The 19,199-nt window shown below is 47.6% G+C and overlaps 1 protein-coding gene across 1 annotated transcript in view; it reads right to left on the reverse strand.

Annotated features, from left to right (window-relative positions):
* lpgat1 (lysophosphatidylglycerol acyltransferase 1) overlaps positions 1 to 19,199 on the reverse strand; it is an 88,423-nt gene that overhangs the window by 7,252 nt on the left and 61,972 nt on the right. The window contains exon 6 of the mRNA XM_029631006.2: positions 9,915 to 10,041. Within this exon, the coding sequence (XP_029486866.1) occupies positions 9,915 to 10,041 (127 nt within the window). The remainder of the gene's footprint in view (positions 1 to 9,914; positions 10,042 to 19,199) is intronic.

A 19,199-nucleotide genomic window follows, 5' to 3' on the forward strand; every position in this document is an offset into this window, starting at 1 on the left:
ATAGAAGTAGACAGAGGATTAGATCCCAGGCCAACACGTATGGCATATGCACTGCAGCCTGTGATTGTAGCTGCTAGACCAGCCCCAGGCCAGAAGGATTCAGTTAGCTCTCCAATAACACCTTTACCATAGAGGCTGTATAGACTTCATACAGAGTCAACCGGGGTAGCCTGCAGGCATACTTCACCCTGCACATAAACATTTGACTGCTAACTGTGGAGCGATACATTGGTTACATGCACACAATATGATTCTTGTGGATAGTCCAATTAATATAATAGTTTGTTTGAAACCTTGACATGCTTTGCAAGGATAACTTTTTTCTCTAATAATCCTGGACACATCTGAAATCAGGCTACCTGATGGGACTTTTGATAAATGCAGAAAATAAAACATTATCACAGTGACCATATTATTTGGACATATAAAGTTGGCATGTGAAGAAAAATCATGAGATGCTTACTTTGAGTTTTTCTGAACCCGTAAGATAGAGGCTACCGGTGCTGGTAGATCTGCAGATCAAATTCACCGCTGGAAAGCCCATTAAGCTGTTTACATGTCCTAATAATTAAAACGATTGCTCAGAAAACCAGGCTTTTTAAGTAAGCAATTAAGTAATTGCTTACTTTGATTTGGACCTTATTCCGATTAAGACAAGCAGAGTAAGGTGTTTACATGAATAATGTAATACTCTGGGTACTGCCATAATCAGTTTAATATCTAATCATTAGTGTGCATGTAAACATATTGATTGCTTCCAATAGAGGTTTGGTGTCTGATGCGACTGGGTCATGTCCATTAGGGCCTAACGTAGCAAAACATTTTACAACGGAAAACAAACGTTTCTTATTGGACAAGTAAAGGTAGTACCTGCTCGTTTTGGTCTGTTTTCTTCCGTTTGTGCCTAATGAACACAGTCCTAATAGAAACCATACACTGGAATTACTCAGGAGTGTTCAGCCAGCTTCACCTGCAACTTTTTACTAGTGTCGCCATGGCGATGCTAGTCCTCCATGGAAACCAGTCCCTAAAATGTCACTTTTCATATTCATACTCCCAATAGACTAATAATCCCCACAGCCCTCATTATACACATCACCTGATTATACAGACAGGTGGAGAGAGGAGTAGAGCTGTAAAGGAGAGCTGGAGAGAGGAATAGAGCTGTAAAGGAGAGCCGGAGAGAGGAATAGAGCTGTAAAGGAGAGCTGGAGAGAGGAATAGAGCTGTAAAGGAGAGCTGGAGAGAGGAATAGAGCTGTAAAGGAGAGCTGGAGAGAGGAATAGAGCTGTAAAGGAGAGCTGGAGAGAGGAATAGAGCTGTAAAGGAGAGCTGGAGAGAGGAATAGAGCTGTAAAGGAGAGATGGAGAGAGGAATAGAGCTGTAAAGGAGAGCTGGAGAGAGGAATAGAGCTGTAAAGAAGGGCACGAGAGAGGAATAGAGCTGTAAAGAAGGGCAAGAGAGAGGAATAGAGCTGTAAAGGAGAGCCATAGAGAGGAATAGAGCTGTAAAGGAGAGCTGGAGAGAGGAATAGAGCTGTAAAGGAGGGCAAGAGAGAGGAATAGAGCTGTAAAGAAGGGCACGAGAGAGGAATAGAGCTGTAAAGAAGGGCAAGAGAGAGGATTAGAGCTGTAAAGAAGGGCACGAGAGAGGAATAGAGCTGTAAAGAAGGGCACGAGAGAGGAATAGAGCTGTAAAGGAGAGCAGGAGAGAGGAATAGAGCTGTAAAGGAGAGCTGGAGAGAGGAATAGAGCTGTAAAGGAGAGCTGGAGAGAGGAATAGAGCTGTAAAGAAGGGCAAGAGAGAGGAATAGAGCTGTAAAGGAGAGCAGGAGAGAGGAATAGAGCTGTAAAGGAGAGCTGGAGAGAGGAATAGAGCTGTAAAGGAGAGCAGGAGAGAGGAATAGAGCTGTAAAGGAGAGCAGGAGAGAGGAATAGAGCTGTAAAGGAGAGCCGGAGAGAGGAATAGAGCTGTAAAGGAGAGCTGGAGAGAGGAATAGAGCTGTAAAGGAGAGCTGGAGAGAGGAATAGAGCTGTAAAGAAGGGCAAGAGAGAGGAATAGAGCTGTAAAGAAGGGCACGAGAGAGGAATAGAGCTGTAAAGAAGGGCAAGAGAGAGGAATAGAGCTGTAAAGAAGGGCACGAGAGAGGAATAGAGCTGTAAAGAAGGGCACGAGAGAGGAATAGAGCTGTAAAGGAGAGCAGGAGAGAGGATTAGAGCTGTAAAGAAGGGCAAGAGAGAGGAATAGAGCTGTAAAGGAGAGCAGGAGAGAGGAATAGAGCTGTAAAGGAGAGCTGGAGAGAGGAATAGAGCTGTAAAGAAGGGCAAGAGAGAGGAATAGAGCTGTAAAGGAGAGCCGGAGAGAGGAATAGAGCTGTAAAGGAGAGCCATAGAGAGGAATAGAGCTGTAAAGGAGAGCTGGAGAGAGGAATAGAGCTGTAAAGGAGAGCTGGAGAGAGGAATAGAGCTGTAAAGGAGAGCTGGAGAGAGGAATAGAGCTCTAAAGGAGAGCTGGAGAGAGGAATAGAGCTGTAAAGGAGAGCAGGAGAGAGGAATAGAGCTATAAAGGAGAGCAGGAGAGAGGAATAGAGCTGTAAAGGAGAGCTGGAGAGAGGAATAGAGCTGTAAAGAAGGGCAAGAGAGAGGAATAGAGCTGTAAAGGAGAGCTGGAGAGAGGAATAGAGCTGTAAAGGAGAGCAGGAGAGAGGAATAGAGCTGTAAAGGAGAGCTGGAGAGAGGAATAGAGCTGTAAAGGAGAGCTGGAGAGAGGAATAGAGCTGTAAAGAAGGGCACGAGAGAGGAATAGAGCTGTAAAGAAGGGCAAGAGAGAGGAATAGAGCTGTAAAGGAGAGCCATAGAGAGGAATAGAGCTGTAAAGGAGAGCCAAGGAGAGGAATAGAGAGGAATAGAGCTGTAAAGGAGAGCTGGAGAGAGGAATAGAGCTGTAAAGGAGGCTGGAGAGAAGAGAGTAAAGGAATAGAATAGAGCTGTAAAGGAGAGCCTGAGAGAGGAATAGAGCTGTAAAGGAGAGCTGGAGAGAGGAATAGAGCTGTAAAGGAGAGCTGGAGAGAGGAATAGAGCTGTAAAGAAGAGAGCAAGAGAGAGGAATAGAGCTGTAGAAAGAAGGGCAAGAGAGAGGAATAGAGCTGTAAAGGAGAGCTGGAGAGAGGAATAAAGGAGAGCTGAGAGAGCTGTAAAGAAGGGCAGAGCTGGAGAGAGGAATAGAGCTGTAAAGGAGAGCCATAAAGGAGAGCTGGAGAGAGGAATAGAGCTGTAAAGGAGAGCTGGAGAGAGGAATAGAGCTGTAAAGGAGAGCTGGAGAGAGGAATAGAGCTGTAAAGAAGGGCAAGAGAGAGGAATAGAGCTGTAAAGAAGGGCAAGAGAGAGGAATAGAGCTGTAAAGGAGAGCTGGAGAGAGGAATAGAGCTGTAAAGAAGGGCACGAGAGAGGAATAGAGCTGTAAAGAAGGGCAAGAGAGAGGAATAGAGCTGTAAAGGAGAGCCATAGAGAGGAATAGAGCTGTAAAGGAGAGCTGGAGAGAGGAATAGAGCTGTAAAGGAGAGCTGGAGAGAGGAATAGAGCTGTAAAGAAGGGCAAGAGAGAGGAATAGAGCTGTAAAGGAGAGCTGGAGAGAGGAATAGAGCTGTAAAGGAGAGCAGGAGAGAGGAATAGAGCTGTAAAGAAGGACAAGAGAGAGGAATAGAGCTGTAAAGAAGGGCAAGAGAGAGGAATAGAGCTGTAAAGGAGAGCAGGAGAGAGGAATAGAGCTGTAAAGAAGGGCAAGAGAGAGGAATAGAGCTGTAAAGGAGAGCTGGAGAGAGGAATAGAGCTGTAAAGAAGGGCACGAGAGAGGAATAGAGCTGTAAAGAAGGGCAAGAGAGAGGAATAGAGCTGTAAAGGAGAGCAGGAGAGAGGAATAGAGCTGTAAAGGAGAGCTGGAGAGAGGAATAGAGCTGTAAAGGAGAGCAGGAGAGAGGAATAGAGCTGTAAAGAAGGGCACGAGAGAGGAATAGAGCTGTAAAGAAGGGCAAGAGAGAGGAATAGAGCTGTAAAGGAGAGCTGGAGAGAGGAATAGAGCTGTAAAGGAGAGCTGGAGAGAGGAATAGAGCTGTAAAGGAGAGCTGGAGAGAGGAATAGAGCTGTAAAGGAGAGCTGGAGAGAGGAATAGAGCTGTAAAGGAGAGCTGGAGAGAGGAATAGAGCTGTAAAGGAGAGCTGGAGAGAGGAATAGAGCTGACAGGGGTTTTTCAATTCAAAAAGGCACTTTAAAAAAGTGCAGAGAACAGGAACGATTCAACTTCCCCACCAAAATCCCCAAAATTGATATGGCTGCAAACTTCCTTTCAAGTGCTTGTGTGTGTGTGTGTGTAAGCGCACATGTAAGGACAAGAGGTGCCTAGCTAGCTGGTGACCAGGCAACCATGGAGGTTATGAATTAAGTTGATTGTAGTCACGGGCCCAGCAGAAAGTCCCCTAGGTGGGTTAGGAAAGAGCGTCTTGTCTCCTGCCTCTCTCATTACTGGGCCTAATGAGTCTTTAGCCTTAATCTGAGCCTGGCCCAGCAGTAGCAGAGAAAGGGGCCTCTGGGAGCCAGAGTGGGGTCTGGTGGAGGGCTGGAGGGGCCATGGTTCACACAGATCACCCGGATGTCAGCATCATAGCCCTCAGAGACCAGAGGGAGGTCCGTACCGGACTGGCTGGAGCACTGGGTCATGTTAATTCGGACCAAACTGACTGTGTTTTTGAACAAACACAATCTTGGATGCAGTGGACGGTGGAGTGGGCAGGAGAGCGAAAGAGAATGCCTCTAGAATGACAGGGCTGTACAAAGTCAACCCTTGATATAAATCATAGAGATCATTGTGATGCCGTCGGAAAAGAAGACTAATCAAAGTGAAAGTCATACGAAATGTATATGGTAAGCCATCCACCTTATGAGAAGCCGTCGGTGTGAGGAGGCTGGGGTCCCCTACACAGCTGAGCCTAGATCGGAGAGAACTAAAGCGATGCACCCTCAAACACAAACACGCGCTCACACACAAACACGTTTGTTTGTACTCTAATCAGTGTAGTAATATCAAGGGAAAAGCAGCTAAGGGAACCTGAGGAGATGAACGCTGTCAGAGGAATGGACTGAACTTGGCTGGGAGTGAGTGAGTGTGTGTGAGCGAGAGAGCATGTGTGTGTGTGTGTGCAATCTCCTTTAATGAATAGCTGTAGAGCGGCAACAGAAACAGCTTTTTTAACAGCCTTGGCTTTAGGCTTCACCCTACCTGAATGCCTTAACCAGGGAGTGATCTAGGCAGTCCTAGTGTCATATCTTAAAGTCTCCTGTTCAGCACTATCCCTTTAATTCCAGGTTGACATGAGGCTAGCGCCACTTTAATGGGTTGTGGTTCCCAAATGGCTCCCTATTCCTGATATAGTGCACTACTTTTGACCAGAGCCCTGTGGATGGGAGTGGGGGAATTCCTAACAGTGCCACACCAACTGTAGGCTTCTGACTGAGGCTATTTCGCTACCTTTTAAGTAGCTGCTTTATGTTGCGTACAGCACTATCAGTGTAATGGCTGTAAAGTAGGTTCAAAGTCCTCTCTGTCTGCACAGAAGTTAGGGCGGCTTCTCCGTACCGCAGCTAGGGCGGCTCCTCCGTACCGCAGCTAGGGCGGCCCCTCCGTACCGTGGCCCCTCCGTACCGCAGCCAGGGCGGCCCCTCCGTACCGCAGCTAGGGCGGCCCTCCGTACCGCAGCCAGGGCGGCCCCTCCGTACCGCAGCCAGGGCGGCCCCTCCACACCCGCAGCTGAGGGCGGCCCCTCCGTACAGCCGCAGCTAGGGCGGCCCCCCTCCGTAGCGGCTTCTCCGCGCCACCGCAGCTAGGCGGCTCCGCAGCTAGGGCGGCCCCTCCGTACCGCAGCTAGGGCGGCCCCTCCGTACCGCAGCTAGGGCTGCCCCTCCGTACCGCAGCTAGGGCTGCCCCTCCGTACTGCAGCTAGGGCGGCCCCTCCATACCGCAGCTAGGGCTGCCCCTCCGTACCGCAGCTAGGGCTGCCCCTCCGTACTGCAGCTAGGACGGCTCCATACTTCCGTCTGGACAGTATGTCACATGAATAGGGGTTACTATGGAGTCACAACGTCTCAATGTCCCTACTTTGCTAATTAGCAGTGATCCATTAGTGGCACTCCAGGCACCTTGTCACCTAATTTATCAGGTGATTTACTGGACAACAGCACATTTAAGTTTATTTTCAGCAAACTTAACATGTGTAAATATTTGAATGAACGTAACAAGATTCAACAACTGAGACAAACTGAACAAGTTCCACAGACATGTGACTAACATATATGGAATGATGTGTCCCTGAACAAAGGGGGGGGGTGAGAGAGTCAAAATCAAAAGTAACAGTCAGTATCTGGTGTGGCAACCAGCTGCATTAAGTACTGCAGTGCATCTTCTCCTCATGGACTGCACCATATTTGCCAGTTCTTTCCTGTAATGCACAGCGTTGAGATTGCCTGCAATGACAACAAGCTCAGTCCGATGATGCTGTGACACACCCCCCCAGACCATGACAGATCCTCTACATCCAAATCGATCCCGCTCCAGAGTACATTGCAATTTATTGCCCTGGCCACATCTGCAGTCCTCATGCCTCCTTGCAACATGCCTAAGGCACGTTCACGCAGATGAGCAGGGCCCCATGGCGTCTTTCTTTTTGTGTTTTTCAGAGTCAGTAGAAAGGCCTCTTTAGTGTCCTAATTTTTCATAACTGTGACCTTAATTGCCTACCGTCTGTAAGCTGCTAGTGTCTTAACGACCGGTCCACAGGTGCAAGTTCATCAATTGTTTATGGTTCATTGAACAAGCATGGCAAACAGTGTTTAAACCCTTAACAATGGAGATCTGTGAAGTTATTTGGATTTTTACGAATTATCTTTGAAGGACGGGGTCCTGAAAAAGTTTAGTTTGACTTAGTTTAGTTAGTCTGGGTAGCTATTTTGTTAACTATTTAGCAGTCATAGCTTGGGGGTAGAAACTTTTCATGGTCCTGTTGGTTCCAGAGTGCAGTAGTACAGAGAACAATCTATGACTAGGGTGGCTGGAGTTTATGACAATTTTTAGGGCCTTCCTTTGACACCGCCTGGTATAAAGGTCCTGGATGGCAAGGAGCACGGCCCCAGTGATGTACTGGGCCGTACGCACTACCCTCTGTAGTGCCTTGCGGTCGGATGCCAAGCAGTTGCCATACGAAGCAGTGATGCAGCCAGCTCTCAATGGTGCTGCAGTAGAACTTTGAGGATCTGAGGGCCCACACCAAATATTTTCAGCCTTCTGTGGAAAAAGAGGCATTGTCGACTGCGTTAGTGTGTTTTGACCATGACAGATCCTTAGTGATGTGGACACAGAGGAACTTGAAGCTCTCGACCTGCTCCACTACAGCCCCGTCGACGTGAAAGGGGGAGTGCTCGGCCCTCCGTTTCCTGTAGACAACAATCAGCTCCAACAAGCCACACTGCCAGGTCTCTGACCTCCTCCCTATAGGCTGTCTCATCGTCATCAGTGACCAGGCCTACCACCGTTGTGTCATCTGCAAACTTGATGGTGTTGGAGTTGTGCGCAACCACGTAGCCGTGGGTGAACAGAGAGTACAGGAGGGGACTAAGTACATAACCCTGAGGGGCCCCAGTGTTGAGGGTCACCGTGCATATGTGTTGTTGCCCACCCTTACCACATGGAGGTGTCACATCAGAAAGTCCAGGATCCAGTTGCAAAGGGAAGTGTTCAGTCCCAGGGTCCTTAGCATAGTGATGAGCTTGGAGGGCAATATGGTGTTGAACGCTGAGCTGTAGTCAAATTAAAAGCATTCTCACATAGGTTTTCCTTTTGTCCAGGTGGGAAAGGGCAGTGTGGAGTGCAATAGAAATGGCTTCATCTGTGGATTTGTTGGGGTGGTATGCGAATTGGAGTGGGTCCAGGATGTCTGTAATGATGGTTATAATGTGAGTTATGACTTTCAAAGTATTTAATGGGTACAGATGTGAGTGCCATGGGGAGATAGTCATTTAGACAGGTTACCTTGGCGTTCTTGGGCACAGGGACAATGGTGGTCTGCTTGAAACATGTTGGTATTACAGACTGGGTCAGGGAGAGATTGAAAATGTCTGATCAGTGCATACTTTGAGTATGCGTCCTGGTAATCTGAGTATGCGTCCTGGTAATCTGTCTGGCCCTGCTGCCTAGTGAATATTAACCTGTTTAAATGTCTTACATCGGCTACGGAGAGCGTGATCACAGTCATCCGGAATAGCTGGTGCTCTCACGCATGGTTCAGTATTGCTTGCCTCAAAGCGGGCATAGAAGGCATTTAGCTTGTCTGATAGGCTTGTGCCACTGGGCAGCTCGCGGCTGTGCTTCCCTTTGTAGTCTGTAATAGTTTGCAAGCCCTGCCACATCCAACGAGCGTCGGAGCCGGTATAGTACAGTGTAGTACGATCTTAGTCCTGTATTGACGCATTTCCTGTTTGATGGTTCGTTGGAGGACGTAGCGTGATTTCTTACAAGCGTCCAGGTTAGAGTCCCGCTACTTGAAAGCGGCAGCTTTAGCCTTTAGCTCAGTGCAGATGTTGCCTGTAATCCATGGCCTTTGGTTGGGATATGTATGCACTAGAGTTCCACCAATTATGTACTTTTATATATATATTTGTAATAATGACGATTACAACCATACTGAATGAACACTTATTTTAACTTAATATAATACATCAATAAAATCTATTTATTCTCAAATAAATAATGAAACATGTTCAATTTGGTTTAAATAATGCAAAAACAAAGTGTTGGAGAAGAAAGTAAAAGTGCAATATGTGCCATGTAAAAAAGCTAACGTTTAAGTTCCTTGCTCAGAACATGAGAACATATGAAAGCTGGTGGTTCCTTTTAACATGAGTCTTCAATATTCCCAGGTAAGAAGTTTTAGGTTGTAGTTATTGTAGGACTATTTCTCTCTATACCATTTGTATTTCATATACCTTTGACAATTGGATGTTCTTATAGGCACTATAGTATTGCCAGCCTAATCTTGGGAGGTGATAGGCTTGAAGTTTCAGAGAAACATAGGATATTACAGTTCTTCAGGTCTCGTTGATAGAATAGTCTCGAACGGAGCTCGTCCAGTTTGTTCTCAAGTGATTGTAAATTCGCTAATTAAACAGAGGGTGGAGGTGGATCATTTACTCTCCGCCGTATTTTCATCAGGGCACCAGCACGTCGGCCTCTATATCGCCGTCTCTTTATTATCCTAGTGTAGGGGGATTAGGGCCTGGTCAGGGGTGAGCAGTATGTCCTGTGCCGCCGTTTTATTTAAGTAGAAATATTAATCCAAATCAAGGTTAGTGATCGCTGTTCTGAATCTGTTTACGGTCGTAGGAAACGATGGAGGTAACATTATGTACAAAAGAACAGAAAATCAGCGCATAAAACTCCAAAATAGCAGAGTTGGTCAGGAGCCTGAAAAACAACTGCTATACTTCCCATCGCCAATCTTCCTCAGAATGAATCTATAATTACAAGATATGAACAAGAGCCTTAACATGTTCTTATTATATTTTCTATGATGAAGAGGGCCAGACCAAGATATGGATCTCAACCTGGCCAAGCCCTAAAGCCAACAACCTGGCCGAGCCCTAAAGCCAACAACCTGGCCGAGCCCTAAAGCCAACAACCTGGCCGAGCCCTAAAGCCAACAACCTGGCCGAGCCCTAAAGCCAACAACCTGGCCGAGCCCTAAAGCCAACAACCTGGCCGAGCCCTAAAGCCAACACAACGAAGCCCAGCCCAGCCTTGGATAGAGACTAAGAGGATGAGAGAGGTACAGAGATAAAGAGAGAGGTGTCAGTATAGTTGGGGTCAGTCATTACCTGTAGTGTACATGTGTGACCATGGGGGGTCTGTAGCCAAAGATCCACGTCTGGATGTCCATGGGCCTGGCTTTGGGGTACGCTATGGTCACATCCACCACCCACTGTAGGCCTTTGGGTTTACTACCTGCACAGACGGAGATAGAGAGAGTTAGGACATGAATGAGCATCACAGGCAGACAGTGAGGATGATATGGACAGGGGAGAGAGGTGGGAGATGAGGAGACAGGGGCAGAAGGGAAGAGAGAGAAAGAGGGATGACAGATTGGAGGGAGAGAGAGTAAGTGACTAAGGGGTGTGTCTGTGTGTATGTCTGTCTGTCAGAGTGGGTTGTGCATCCTTAGGCTGTGACAGAGGGGACGAGAGAGGCTGAGGGGGGTTGAAACCATAAGGAGAGGAACGTCTGGCCCAGACACAGGCCGTGTATGAAAACCTTACTAGCCGTCACATCCTTGATCCTCCGTCCTTGTTTCCTTAGTTCCTCTTCAAAGCTCATTGGAGGGGAGGATCCATAGTCCCTCCCTCAGATCTACTCCTCCAATGAGCTTAGAGAAATTGAGGAAGCGAGGAGACGAGGATTTGAGGATTAAGTAAGCTTTTCAGACACAGAGCCATGGCATCACAGGGCGGACAGAGCTAGCAGGCGAGGTGGGCAGTGACATGGTCCAGGTGATTATCTGAGGATAAACCTCATCGCTCAAGCCGAGCCTCTGATCTGTGACATAAGGCTGCAATGGTCTACAAATACAGATGTAGCCTGTTTGGCCTTTGTGTGTGACTGTCGGAGACTGTGTGCGTGTGTGTGCGTTGGAGACTGCGTGTGTGTGTGTGCGTTGGAGACTGCGTGTGTGTGTGCGTGTGCGTTGGAGACTGCGTGTGTGTGCGTTGGAGACTGCGTGTGTGCGTGCGTTGAGACTGCGTGTGTGTGTGGGTTGGAGACTGCGTGTGTGCTTGTGTGGGTTGAAGACTGCGCGCGCGTGTGTTGGAGACTGTGCGCGCGCGCGTTGGAGAATGTGTGCGTGTGTGTTAGATAATGTGTGTGTGCGTGTGTGTGTGTGTTGGAGAGTCTCAAAGTCAGTGAAGAGGTGACTCCGGGATGCTGGCCTTCTAGGCAGAGTTGCAAAGAAAAAGCCACATCTCAGACTGGCCAATAAAAAGTAAAGGTTAAGATGGGCAAAAGAACACAGACACTGGACAGAGGAACTCTACCTAGAAGGCCAGCATTCCGGAGATGCCTCTTCACTGTTGACGTTGAGACTGGTGTTTTGCGGGTACAATTTAATGAAGCTGCCAGTTGAGGACTTGCGAGGCGTCTTTTTCTTAAACTAGACACTATAATGTACTTGTCCTCTTGCTCAGTTGTGCACCGGGGCCTCCCAATCTTTCTATTCTGGTTAGAGTCAGTTTGCGCTGTTCTGTGAAGGGAGTAGTACACAGCGTTGTATGAGATCTTCAGTTTCTTGGCAATTTCTCGCATAGAATAGCCTTCATTTCTCAGAACAATGATAGACTGACGAGTTTCAGAAGAAAGGTCTTTGTTTCTGGCCATTTTGAGCCTGTAACTGAACCCATAAATGCTGATGCTCCAGATACTCAACTAGTCTAAAGAAGGACAGTTTTATTGCTTTTTTTAATCAGACCAACAGTTTTCAGTTGTGCTAACATCATTGCAAAAGGGTTTTCTAATGATCAATGAGCCTTTTAAAATGATAAACTTGGATTAGCTAACACAACGTTCCATTGGAACACAGGAGTGATGGTTGATGATAATGGGCCTCTGTACGCCTATGTAGATATTCCATTAAAAATCTGCCATTTCCAGCTACAATTATCATTTACAACATTAACGTCTACACTGTATTTCTGAACAATTTGATGTTTTTTGAAATGGACAAAAAAAAAATGCTTTTCTTTCAAAAACAAGGACATTTCTAAGTGACCCCAAACTTTTGAACGGTATATATATATATATATATATATATATATACACACACACACACACACACATACATACATACATACATACATACATACATACATACATACATACATATATATATATATATATACACACACTACCGTTCAAATGTGTGTACATGCGCTGGCGTGTGTTTTACAAATTTAAAGATCAAATGGAGGAAGAAGAAAACGATTGTCAATTTCCGCAGGTCTTTCAGACTAAATCACTTAACTGCACTTGGACAACTCTGCTGTCTCAAAACTTTGCTAAGATGAACACAGACAGAATGAAAGCAGAGTTCTGATGCTGTTCAACAGAACATCTATTCCTGCCTGGGCAATGTTGAACATTTTGTATCAGGCCAACAGTGTTCCAATCTCCATGAGGGTAACAGGGATCTGGTTCTCGGCATAGTGAAAGCCGAGCAGCCGAGCTTGCCGAAAGATCCGAAACAGGCGTGGTGCCAAGCTATCACTACCTCCCTGTAACGCAGTGAAAAAACAATACTGTAATGACAGCACAGCCATTCATTTGATACCACATCGCAGTAGCCTGGATGCTGTAAACAGTTAGAGGGAGCATACACAGGGTGTCCATCTCAAATGGCAACCTATTCCCTATAGAGTGCACTACATTAGACCAGAGCCCATAGGGAGTAGTACACGAATAGAGGAAGTGGGATGCACACAGGGACAAAGGTCTCCCTGACAATGAGGCTAGTCAGGCCATGCTCTTAACCAATCAGGAGGTTCCTGGGTTAATGGACACCTGTGATTAGTCACTGAGCACGGGAAAATCCCATACACAGCTTATCAAAAACCAAAAGGCATAGCAGCAAGCGAGTCATCAACTAACTGCCGAATGCGTTGTCATCCCTGTACCTTGTACAAGCGGCCATTAAGACTACAACGTTTCCCCTGCATTTCCACATCAGCCCGTTTAACAGCAGTTATCAGATTGGCAACCATGCTTCGGTTGAGTGGCTTGAATAGGCTGAACAGGCCAAGCCACCAGCGAGAAACTCAGAAGTCATTGGCTCTGGGTTTACACATTCTGTTGTTGTGCGACTGTCTTTATTTACCCCGGGTGACATAGAGGGGCCGATACACAGCGGTGGTAGAGGAGAAGCGAGGTGGCAGCGTGCTGTGTGGCTGATACACAGCCGAGGTGGTGGAGAAGGCAGCGAGCTGTGTGGCTGATACACAGCGGTGGAGGAGAAGGCAGCGAGCTGTGTGGCTGATACACAGCGGTGGAGGAGAAGGCAGCGTGCTGTGTGGCTGATACACAGCGGTGGAGGAGAAGGCAGCGAGCTGTGTGGCTGATACACAACGGAGGTGGTGGAGAAGGCAGAGAGCTGTGTGGCTGATACACAGCGGTGGTGGAGGAGAAGGCAGAGAGCTGTGTGGCTGATACACAGGGAGGTGGTGGAGGAGAAGGCAGAGAGCTGTGTGGCTGATACAACGGAGGTGGAGAAGGCAGCGGTGGTGGAGGAGAAGGCAGAGAGCTGTGTGGCTGATACACAGGGAGGTGGTGGAGGAGAAGGCAGCAAGCTGTGTGGCTGATACACAGCGGTGGTGGAGGAGAAGGCAGAGAGCTGTGTGGCTGATACACAGCTGTGTGGGGAGGTGGTGGAGAAGAGGAGAGAGCAGTGAGCTGTGTGGCTGATACACAGCGGTGGTGGAGGAGAAGGCAGCGAGCTGTGTGGCTGATACACAGCCGTGGTGGAGAAGGCAGCGAGCTGTGTGGCTGATACACAGCCGTGGTGGAGAAGGAGGAGAAGGCAGCGAGCTGTGTGGCTGATACACAGCGGTGGTGGAGGAGATGGCAGCGAGCTGTGTGGCTGATACACAGCGGAGGTGGTGGAGAAGGCAGAGAGCTGTGTGGCTGATACACAGCGGTGGTGGAGGAGAAGGCAGCGAGCTGTGTGGCTGATACACAGCGGTGGAGGAGAAGGAGATGGCAGCGAGCTGTGTGGCTGATACACAGCGGTGGAGGAGAAGGAGATGGCAGCGAGCTGTGTGGCTGATACACAGCCGAGGTGGTGGAGAAGGCAGCAAGCTGTGTGGCTGATACACAGCCGAGGTGGTGGAGAAGGCAGCAAGCTGTGTGGCTGATATACAACGGAGGTGGTGGAGAAGGCAGAGAGCTGTGTGGCTGATACACAGCGGTAGAGGAGAAGGCTGCGAGCTGTGTGGCTGATACACAGCGGAGGTGGTGGAGAAGGCAGAGAGCTGTGTGGCTGATACACAGCGGTGGAGGAGAAGGTGATGGCAGCGAGCTGTGTGGCTGATACACAGCGGTGGAGGAGAAGGAGATGGCAGAGAGCTGTGTGGCTGATACACAGCGGTGGAGGAGAAGGAGATAGCAGCGAGCTGTGTGGCTGATACACAGCGGTGGAGGAGAAGGAGATGGCAGCGAGCTGTGTGGCTGATACACAGCGGTGGAGGAGAAGGCAGCGAGCTGTGTGGCTGATATACAACGGAGGTGGTGGAGAAGGCAGAGAGCTGTGTGGCTGATACACAGCGGTGGAGGAGATGGCAGCGTGCTGTGTGGCTGATACACAGCCGAGGTGGTGGAGAAGGCAGCAAGCTGTGTGGCTGATATACAACGGAGGTGGTGGAGAAGGCAGAGAGCTGTGTGGCTGATACACAGCGGTGGTGGAGGAGAAGGCAGAGAGCTGTGTGGCTGATACACAGGGGAGGTGGTGGAGGAGAAGGCAGCGAGCTGTGTGGCTGATACACAGCGGTGGTGGAGGAGAAGGCAGAGAGCTGTGTGGCTGATACACAGGGGAGGTGGTGGAGGAGAAGGCAGAGAGCTGTGTGGCTGATACACAGGGGAGGTGGTGGAGAAGGAGGAGAAGGCAGCGAGCTGTGTGGCTGATACACAGGGGAGGTGGTGGAGAAGGCAGCGAGCTGTGTGGCTGATACACAGCGGTGGTGGAGGAGAAGGCAGCGAGCTGTGTGGCTGATACACAGCCGTGGTGGAGAAGGCAGCGAGCTGTGTGGCTGATACACAGCCGTGGTGGAGAAGGAGGAGAAGGCAGCGAGCTGTGTGGCTGATACACAGCGGTGGTGGAGGAGATGGCAGCGAGCTGTGTGGCTGATACACAGCGGAGGTGGTGGAGAAGGCAGAGAGCTGTGTGGCTGATACACAGCGGTGGTGGAGGAGAAGGCAGAGAGCTGTGTGGCTGATAGCGAGCTGTGTGGCTGACAGCCGTGGTGGAGAAGGCAGCGAGCTGTGTGGCTGATACACAGCCGTGGTGGAGAAGGCAGCGAGCTGTGTGGCTGATACACAGCCGGAGGTGGTGGAGAAGGCAGAGAGCTGTGTGGCTGATACACAGCGGTGGTGGAGGAGAAGGCAGAGAGCTGTGTGGCTGATACACAGCCGTGGTGGAGAAGGCAGCGAGCTGTGTGGCTGATACACAGCCGTGGTGGAGAAGGCAGCGAGCTGTGTGGCTGATACACAGCCGTGGTGGAGAAGGCAGCGAGCTGTGTGGCTGATACACAGCCGTGGTGGAGAAGGCAGCGAGCTGTGTGGGCGATACATTAACATCAAATCCCATTTCCTCCGAGTGGCCCAATATCTGCCTGTGTGAGTCAGCAGAGTGAGGCTCTCGGCACCATCTTCATTTCACCTATCATGAAGGTTATGGCAGTCCCCAGTCACGTGGTGTTTTTTTGTTGCTTTTTTATAATTATTTATTACAAAAAACACAAGGAAGGGGTAACATAAAAGTATTAGAACACGAAGGAGAAACAATACAGCATCAAGACACTATCAAACATGTATCAGTCTCCGCAACAGAGCCATCCTTATGTGTGAGGGTGTCTACTACTACTATCAAACATGTATCAGTCTCCGCAACAGAGCAGAGCCATCCTTATGTGTGAGGGTGTCTACTACTACTATCAAACATGTATCAGTCTCCGCAACAGAGCCATCCTTATGTGTGAGGGTGTCTACTACTACTATCAAACATGTATCAGTCTCCGCAACAGAGCCATCCTTATGTGTGAGGGTGTCTACTACTACTATCAAACATGTATCAGTCTCCGCAACAGAGCCATCCTTATGTGTGAGGGTGTCTACTACTACTATCAAACATGTATCAGTCTCTCGCAACAGAGCCATCCTTATGTGTGAGGGTGTCTACTACTACTATCAAACATGTATCAGTCTCTGCAACAGAGCCATCCTTATGTGTGAGGGTGTCTACTACTACTATCAAACATGTATCAAACATGTCAGTCTCCGCAACAGAGCCATCCTTATGTGTGAGGGTGTCTACTACTACTATCAAACATGTATCAGTCTCCGCAACAGAGCCATCCTTATGTGTGAGGGTGTCTACTACTACTATCAAACATGTATCAGTCTCCGCAACAGAGCCATCCTTATGTGTGAGGGTGTCTACTACTACTATCAAACATGTATCAGTCTCCGCAACAGAGCCATCCTTATGTGTGAGGGTGTCTACTACTACTATCAAACATGTATCAGTCTCCGCAACAGAGCCATCCTTATGTGTGAGGGTGTCTACTACTACTATCAAACATGTATCAGTCTCTGCAACAGAGCCATCCTTATGTGTGAGGGTGTCTACTACTACTATCAAACATGTATCAGTCTCCGCAACAGAGCCATCCTTATGTGTGAGGGTGTCTACTACTACTATCAAACATGTATCAGTCTCCGCAACAGAGCCATCCTTATGTGTGAGGGTGTCTACTACTACTATCAAACATGTATCAGTCTCCTTATGTGTGAGGGTGCAAACAGAGCCATCCTTATGTGTGAGGGTGTCTACTACTACTATCAAACATGTATCAGTCTCTGCAACAGAGCCATCCTTATGTGTGAGGGTGTCTACTACTACTATCAAACATGTATCAGTCTCTGCAACAGAGCCATCCTTATGTGTGAGGGTGTCTACTACTACTATCAAACATGTATCAGTCTCTGCAACAGAGCCATCCTTATGTGTGAGGGTGTCTACTACTACTATCAAACATGTATCAGTCTCTGCAACAGAGCCATCCTTATGTGTGAGGGTGTCTACTACTACTATCAAACATGTATCAGTCTCTCTGCAACAGAGCCATCCTTATGTGTGAGGGTGTCTACTACTACTATCAAACATGTATCAGTCTCTGCAACAGAGCCATCCTTATGTGTGAGGGTTCTACTACTACTATCAAACATGTATCAGTCTCCTGCAACAGAGCCATCCTTATGTGTGAGGGTGTCTACTACTACTATCAAACATGTATCAGTCTCTCAAACAACAGAGCCATCCTTATGTGTGAGGGTGTCTACTACTACTATCAAACATGTATCAGTCTTTCTGCAACAGAGCCATCCTTATGTGTGAGGGTGTCTACTACTACTATCAAACATGTATCAGTCTCTGCAACAGAGCCATCCTTATGTGTGAGGGTGTCTACTACTACTATCAAACATGTATCAGTCTTTCTGCAACAGAGCCATCCTTATGTGTGAGGGTGTCTACTACTACTATCAAACATGTATCAGTCTTTCTGCAACAGAGCCATCCTTATGTGTGAGGGTGTCTACTACTACTATCAAACATGTATCAGTCTTTCTGCAACAGAGCCATCCTTATGTGTGAGGGTGTCTACTACTACTATCAAACATGTATCAGTCTTTCTGCAACAGAGCCATCCTTATGTGTGAGGGTGTCTACTACTACTATCAAACATGTATCAGTCTTTCTGCAACAGAGCCATCCTTATGTGTGAGGGTGTCTACTACTACTATCAAACATGTATCAGTCTTTCTGCAACAGAGCCATCCTTATGTGTGAGGGTGTCTACTACTACTATCAAACATGTATCAGTCTTTCTGCAACAGAGCCATCCTTATGTGTGAGGGTGTCTACTACTACTATCAAACATGTATCAGTCTTTCTGCAACAGAGCCATCCTTATGTGTGAGGGTGTCTACTACTACTATCAAACATGTATCAGTCTTTCTGCAACAGAGCCATCCTTATGTGTGAGGGTGTCTACTACTACTATCAAACATGTATCAGTCTTTCTGCAACAGAGCCATCCTTATGTGTGAGGGTGTCTACTACTACTATCAAACATGTATCAGTCTTTCTGCAACAGAGCCATCCTTATGTGTGCCATCCTTATGTGGGTGTCTACTACTACTATCAAACATGTATCAGTCTTTCTGCAACAGAGCCATCCTTATGTGTGAGGGTGTCTACTACTACTATCAAACATGTATCAGTCTTTCTGCAACAGAGCCATCCTTATGTGTGAGGGTGTCTACTACTACTATCAAACATGTATCAGTCTTTCTGCAACAGAGCCATCCTTATGTGTGAGGGTGTCTACTACTACTATCAAACATGTATCAGTCTTTCTGCAGCAGAGCCATCCTTAGAGGGTGCCATCCATGTATGTGCAACAGAGTGAGGGTGTCTACTACTACTATCAAACATGTATCAGTCTTTCTGCAACAGAGCCATCCTTATGTGTGAGGGTGTCTACTACTACTATCAAACATGTATCAGTCTTTCTGCAACAGAGCCATCCTTATGTGTGAGGGTGTCTACTACTACTATCAAACATGTATCAGTCTTTCTGCAACAGAGCCATCCTTATGTGTGAGGGTGTCTACTACTACTATCAAACATGTATCAGTCTTTCTGCAACAGAGCCATCCTTATGTGTGAGGGTGTCTACTACTACTATCAAACATGTATCAGTCTTTCTGCAACAGAGCCATCCTTATGTGTGAGGGTGTCTACTACTACTATCAAACATGTATCAGTCTTTCTGCAACAGAGCCATCCTTATGTGTGAGGGTGTCTACTACTACTATCAAACATGTATCAGTCTCTGCAACAGAGCCATCCTTATGTGTGAGGGTGTCTACTACTACTATCAAACATGTATCAGTCTCTGCAACAGAGCCATCCTTATGTGTGAGGGTGTCTACTACTACTATCAAACATGTATCAGTCTCCTGCAACAGAGCCATCCTTATGTGTGAGGGTGTCTACTACTACTATCAAACATGTATCAGTCTCTGCAACAGAGCCATCCTTATGTGTGAGGGTGTCTACTACTACTATCAAACATGTATCAGTCTCTGCAACAGAGCCATCCTTATGTGTGAGGGTGTCTACTACTACTATCAAACATGTATCAGTCTCTGCAACAGAGCCATCCTTATGTGTGAGGGTGTCTACTACTACTATCAAACATGTATCAGTCTCTGCAACAGAGCCATCCTTATGTGTGAGGGTGTCTACTACTACTATCAAACATGTATCAGTCTCCGCAACAGAG

This window comes from Oncorhynchus nerka, linkage group LG24 (genome assembly GCF_034236695.1).
Source record: "Oncorhynchus nerka isolate Pitt River linkage group LG24, Oner_Uvic_2.0, whole genome shotgun sequence".
In the NCBI taxonomy this organism is placed as follows: Eukaryota; Metazoa; Chordata; class Actinopteri; order Salmoniformes; family Salmonidae; genus Oncorhynchus; species Oncorhynchus nerka.